General features: G+C 43.0%; 1 protein-coding gene across 1 annotated transcript; it reads right to left on the bottom strand.

Annotated features, from left to right (window-relative positions):
• Positions 1-5,427: 5,427 nt before the first annotated feature.
• Positions 5,428-6,666, bottom strand: SAMD5 (sterile alpha motif domain containing 5). Its single transcript, XM_018077733.2, is given in 3 exon segments — positions 5,428-5,805; positions 5,807-5,837; positions 5,839-6,666. Coding segments are annotated over 3 exon segments (612 nt in total). The 5' UTR covers positions 6,042-6,666.
• Positions 6,667-7,053: the final 387 nt, after the last annotated feature.

The raw sequence follows: 7,053 nt of genomic DNA, 5'->3' as shown, positions 1-7,053 counted from the left end.
TGGTGGTGTCCCTGTTGAGGTGCGGTATTCACACAAAACCCCGCACTGCGTGGGAATTTTCCCACTGCTAGGTGGGAAAATTCAGTTCGGTTTTGGACCACAGAGCTCTGACTGAACTATGTCCTTTGGGGAAAGAAAAGAGCCTTCAAGGAACTACCAGAGGCCAGGCATTCCTCTTTTGCCAGGAACCTGTAAGTTTAGCTTTTCCTTCAAACTTAGAGCCTTGTGGAGGATGCAGGAAGGATTACCCTTGCAGGGCTCAGTCCCACACAGCTCCTTGGAACTGGAAACTACACATTCTCCCTCTCCTCTGCCAGCCACCACCATGACCAGAGCTCAGATCATAGAAAGGGGTCAAGAAAGCTGTGGAGCTGATACTATCCTCTCTCAAAACTCCATATATAATATACCTTAATGAGATCTCCCTCCCCTCAAAACTGAGAGATAATGAAACCTATGAAGATTTGCATTCAACATTTCCAGAGGAGACTGAATACACTTTAAAATATTCAGGAACAATTCAAATGCAAATATAATACAGTACTGTGTTATTCATATTCTGCAACATTTTGCCTTAATGGTCTGATGGGAAGAAGATCTTTTCCAGTTTGTTTTCTGTGAGTTCAATAAACCAGGACTTTAAAACAGCTGCCAAATATATGAGGTGCTACGTTTTCTTTAAAAGAAAACAGAGTTATGAAGTCAAACGCAAATTCAGTGGTATCTTATATAAAATACCTTTTCACATCCTGAACATTGCCTGTAGCTTTGCTAATTTATTGCCATGAAAATATTGTTACTACTTAATGCACTAGTACTTCTGTCAATAGGCAGCTTTCCCCAAGGCATATTTGAGAACGCTCTGCTAATCAGAGTTGATGCAGTTATTCTAAAGCAGCCGGGTCTTTAGAAAAAGGTTCATGTTTAATTCTAGTATAGGTGAGTGTTGCCATTTCTTCAAAGCACAATATTTTTAATTCGCTGAATTCATTTCTGTAGATAAAGTACTGATTACATTATCCAGCCCCAGCTTGAACCTGTGTATCTCAAAGCAGCATTTCTGGCATCTTTACCTCTTAACACTTAACTTATGTGAAATATTCCTCATTTTGTAGTGGCAAGGATTAAACAAAGACTTAATCAGAATCACAAATCTGTGCTATATCATCACCACATAACTTAAAAAAAATGTGTTTGGGTCTTTAAGCAGATACTCACTTGGATCTGACTTTTTAGTCTTCTGCATCTGCTTGAACTCTTGAGATTATGATCTCAAATGCAGCTGAATTTTTAGTGTTTGTTTTCCAAGTGTGCTGATAATCATGAACAGCATAGTGAGTGACAATGAGGTCATGTACATATGTCACACTACAGTTTTATTCTCTCTAATAAATACTGAAATCTACATGAGAATATCTTTACTAAGGCTAAGCAAATCATCTTAATTGGTGTGGGAGATTTAATGCATGTATGTTTTTAATGTACTTGCAATTCTCCGTAGATGAAAAATTGAATAAAGTTCCTCAAGAAAGAGGTCAGGCCATTTATTTCAATTAGAAATAGTAATGAAATTCCAGTAAACTATTAAATGTCACTTAATCTATATTCAGGATAAATAGAGTACTAAATTTCTCTTGGCATGTTCCACAACAAGGTACCCTACTTCTCTTTATATTGACAAAGTTGGTGCTCCACAGCGACATTTAGAGACTTTACTCCCAGTCAAACACTGCATGGACATAATCCATTTTGGAATATGCCCACCAAAGCAAGAAATATTGCCATATGGAGTTTAAGGCTATACTTCTCTGATCTGGCTGGTTCAGGTCAGTGCTGCATTTTTCTTCATTCGTCTTCACTGAAACGCAGTGGGGCTGCTCATTTTGGTTTCCTTCTACCATCAATTCATCCCCCAAAACTTCTACGTGGCAAAAGACCATTAACAGTGTTTCTACATTGGGCATAATTAACTTCCTAATTAAGGACAGAATTACAACCATGAATGACAATTTTTCTAAGCAGCTAGATGTTTTGACACGACAAGATGTTTCACTTGACTGTGGGTTCTTGTTTGAAGGGCATTCAATCCCATCACCTCCACAAGAAGTTTCTTCTAAGGCTACCAGCCAGCAACAGTAAGCTTGGTAGACAAACTAAAACAGAAGGCTTTGAGTATTAAGGAGCATTACCAACATGGAACAAAATCTGACTTCTGTAGAGTTCTCCTCAGTTACAGTTATGTTCCTTGGTTTATACCTGAAAAATATATAAGATGCAATATGAGAAGGTGAGGCCTCATTCTAATTCTCCATGGAAACAATCAAGATGGCTTATGATAATTCTCTACGTCTGAAGTCACCCACACATGGTTTCAATTCCAAGTTTGCACATCTTTAAGGGATTTATATTAAGCTCTGCTAAGTAATTGTAAGCCATTTCTGCCTGACTGTAATCAAACTAAATTAAACTAAAATTTACTCTGCCAATACTTTTCTATTCTGCCCACTCTGTTTCATCCTTCATCTGAAACTACAGCAAAAACAAAGGACAGCAAATGGATGCTTTTAACATCTCTACAGCCACATCCAATATTCATTTTTGATCTTTTGACACGTCTACTGCTCAGGTAGCTAGCAAAAGCTAGCTCTGCAGCTAGTAAAAGGCTCCAAACAAGCCAGAGGAGCAGCACTTGCAGTTCTCAGGGATGTTTTAAAATAAAACACCAAAATTCCCTGAGAACTACATAGCTGAGCACAAGAAGTATTCTTCAGGAAACAAGGGAAATGCATGTATACACACATACATATACACACCAGCATGCTCCTCCTTTTATGGATACTAATTTCAATTCACAGATATTAAGAGGAACAGAAGATGGCATTCTCCATGTAAGTCATGGAGGGAAGTAGAAGGCTAGATTGCAGCTCAGCAGAACAAGAAATGCAAATAAATGTCAAACAGGTCAGTGGCCTAGTGCCCCACTTCAGAATACCCACATTACAAGGATGTGTGACAAATGTATGCCAAAAAACTTGACACAAATTTCAAGCTGATTCTTTAATTCTGTGTACTGCAGAGAATACATCCAGTTTCTTTTGACATGCAGAAGCCTGTACACTGCATATTCTATATTAAAAATATAATGCTTAAATTATAGCCACTTTTTTCTATAGTTTGGCTTTGTTGTTTTTTTAGGCTTGTTTTGGGGTTATAATATGTTATAATATGGCTCTTTCCCAATTGAAAGAATACAGTATTTCATCTTTCTTGCTCTAAAAGACATCCAATAAATAATGTACAGTGACATGATCTTTTGCTATTCACTTTAAGCTGTTTTGGAGATGGATTGCTGCAGTATAGGGTGGCATTCAGAATAACGTATGTTGAGCAACACACACTCAGATCTTGCCAGTTTTATGATTTCTTATAACATGATACAATGTGAAGTGATTCACACTGAGGAGATGGAGAAAATTTTTTCTGTTGTTGTGAAAAAATGATGTTATATGCATTTATTAACCAAAATAAATACAGACACCACAGCCTGAATTAAAACTAAGAAAGTAAAGTTTGCTCCTCTTTCTATTTCAAAATATTGCATTTAAATTTAAACTAATTAAAGCTGAGTGATGCTTTCTGTGTAACATGAGCTTGCCCTGACAGTTAATCTACACTATTATCAGACTCATCAAATTAAAATAAGGTGAGCGAAAGAAGAAATCAATGCCAAAGATTTGAATTGCCTTGATGTCATATGCTAGCATCTTATAAATTTTACAATTCCTGTAGAAGAGTATCATAGAATCATTTAAGTTGGAAAAAACTTTTAAGATCATTGAGTCCAACTATTACTCAGCACTTCCAAGTCCACCATTAAACCGTGTCCCAAAGTGCCACTTCTACACATCTTTAAAATACCTCAGAGAGAAGGTAGAGGATCCACTTGGTGGGATGGAATTGGTAACTAAGAACATCCACGAAGTCAAAAGGAAGGAGTGAAACGCAGCTGTGGAGGTGGGTAATGTGGTGCAGCTACACTGATAAGCCAGAACTTCCATAGAATTTCTTTTATATCAGACATGTAATGGTAATTTCAGTCTCATGATGTACCACTTCAAAGGAGGGGGGAGGGAAAATCTCTCAAAAATGATACAGTAACTTTTGGAAGATGCAGTACCTAGACTAGATGTTCATGAATGTTAAATTTTGCACAATGTCCCTGATGTCATTAAACAGAAGTTTCAGGAAAAGGGAACAATAAATATCTCAAACCAAACAACTGTACTGTACTTGAGAAGTGATTAATGGGCCTCTATCACCAAGATGTTAAAAGATTGGAATCCTGAAATTTATGGTCTTATTATCTGCACCTCCATAATGTTATTCACACACACAGGTTCCCTACGACAGATTACTTATTCTCTATTTTAATTTGTCACATTTCTGTAAACCCAGAGGTGCAGCCCTCCCCAACAGCTTATATACAAAATAGTTTATATACATAAACTTTTTAGAGGTAAAAAGTACCCACAAGTTGAAAGTCAACTGCAACTGCTCGGTCTTTCTGAAAAATGAGACTTCAAATCATTAAAGAAAATACAGGCAAACTTGAGTCATCAAACTACTCTGAAGCACTTCATTGTGAACTGTGAAACCACCATGCATTATAATATCTCAGTTTGTTTCAAAAATTATATTCTTCTTCGTGGTGTTATTAATTTAATACTATTATTCCATTTATTTTCCGTATTCTGTTTTCATCAGGAAACCTACCAAAAATTTCCAACAAAATGACTTCTAACTCCCAGACCACATGAATTTTACATTTTAACCTTTTCAAAAATAAGAATTAGGTAAACACTGACGCTTCATCAAACAGAATGTACCCTTCTGAGATGTGCACTTTTCCGGACTTTCAGCAGACTGTGCTGACACAACCAGAGATTGACTGACCTGTGCTGGAGCAGCTGATGAATAGTTTTGACATTCACCAGTCACTACCATCTTCCAGTAAATAAATCCAGGTAACAGAAGGAGTTGTTTCTCCAGCCAGATTACCACTTGCTGCGGGAGCCACTTCACCAACAGCAACTGACACTAAAATATGACCGCTACCAAAAGATGAGAGAAGCCATCCCTCTTAAATACAATGGAAAAGTTTCATAGAAGAGAAAAAACAATCAAACAAACCCCCAAATCATTAAGACCAGTCCGTCAATTTCTGTTTTCCCACCTCAAGCTAAACTAAAAGAACTGCTTAATGAAAAAAAAAGAGGTAAAACCAAAACACAGCGCCATGCCATACTACCAAGGCCAAGAAGTGTTAGTGGATCCAGCCTTTGTTGGCCCCACTCCTCTTCAGACCTAGCTGGTGCTCAAGCCTTACCAGGTTCCCCTCCGAAAATGCCACTGGGCAACTGGAGGCATTCAGCACCAGCGCACGGCAGAGGCGGGACCAGGCCCTGCCAGACCCCGCATCTCCAGCCGCTGCCTGTGGCAGGATTCGTCCAGCGGCTCCGCTGCCCCACCGCACCTGGCAGCCACGGCTCCTCCCGGGGTGGCGGCCGGCGGGGACCCTCTTACCTTGTTGGAGTAGGGGGGTTTACTCAGATTGATGCCGTCGCGGATGAGCTTGTCCCGTATCATGATCTTCAGCTTCAGCCTGGGGTAGGCGGCCAGCCCCTCGCCGCAGGCCGCCCCCCGCCGTCCGCCGGGCCGGGACTGGGGCCGCCCCCGCCGGGGCTCCTCCGGGCCCCCCGCCCGGCGGGGCAGCGCCCGGCCGCGGGGGGCGCCGGCCGCGGCGGCGGCGCGGCTCCAGCGTGAAGTACAGCCCGCCGCGTCTCGTCCGCCTCCTTCAGCCGCCGCACGGCTTCGTGGATTCGGCGCCTGTGGTGGGGCACGGCCACGCCGATGGCATCCAGGTCCGGGTCGCCGATCTGCTTGCAGACCTCCAGGTCGTCGTAGCCATTATCGACGAAGGACTCCGCGTACTGAGGAAGCTGTAGGGTCTTCAGCCACTCGTAGACTATGTTGGTGCACATGCTGGCTCCAAAATAATAACGACTGCAACTTTGAGCACCGAAGCCAGCCTCCCCCTTTCCACTTTTCGCCAAAGGAAATAAAACCACAAAAACTGCGATGCAACTAAGACGTCTCAAAATCAAGGTCAAGAAAACAACATCCACCAGGAAAAGAAAAAAAAAATCCCTGAAGCAGATCAGCAGGGCACCGCAAGCACTGCTGAGCGAAATCCCCCTGCTTATTCCTCCTCCTGTTTTGTTACTACCAAGTAGAGCCGCTTTCTGCCACCGGAGAAGGAAGGCTCGGACTAGAGAGCAGCAAAATGTAAGGGTGCATCCCCTAAAATCCCAGGTCGCTGCTGCACAACATCCACCCACTTTCTCTGGAAGTAATTCGCAGTCGCTGTCTTTTTTCCCCCCTTTCTTCCTTTCAGTGTTAGTTTCTGTTTCTGCTTCTGTGTCACCTTCCTGAGCTCTGTCGCACGATGAATCTGTTTACTATGAGTAGCTGCTTTGGTACACGATCGTGCTGGGGGAGAGCCGAGGGTAGGATCCCGCACCCTCTCCCAGCAAGGGTGCCGGTGTGCAGTGCCCTCCTCTCCCGTGCCTCTCCCAGCAGCGGGCGCACGGAGGCTTTTGCTTTCCTTTTAAACGGGTCTTTTCGGATTAGGAAGAAAAAAGAAGGAATAAAAAAAAATTAATCCCAGTCACTTTTCCGAGTTACTTTCCCGGTTCCCCTTCATTCCCGGAATGATGGTTTAAATGAGCTTCGCCGGCAGCGAGACCAGAAACTGCTTTTCAATCCCACTTCTCCGCGCTGATGCCGGCGGTGCCCTCCTGCCCCGGCGGGGCACGCAGCCCTATGCCCAGCCCGCACAACTTTCCCTGCGCTCCCCTATCCCCGCTGGCGCTCCCAGCGCCCTACCCAAGCGCTGTCCGCGGCGGAGGGCGTCCGTGCGGGCGCCCTGGCGCTCCCGTGCATCCTCCGGCGGCGGATGAGCCGATCTGCAGCAGTCACCGCGCTGCCTCCCCG

This window comes from Manacus vitellinus, unplaced genomic scaffold (genome assembly GCF_001715985.3).
Source record: "Manacus vitellinus isolate BGI_N305 unplaced genomic scaffold, ASM171598v3 scaffold_4_pilon, whole genome shotgun sequence".
NCBI classification, from domain to species: Eukaryota; Metazoa; Chordata; class Aves; order Passeriformes; family Pipridae; genus Manacus; species Manacus vitellinus.
This window is presented reverse-complemented; position numbering and strand designations above follow the sequence as displayed.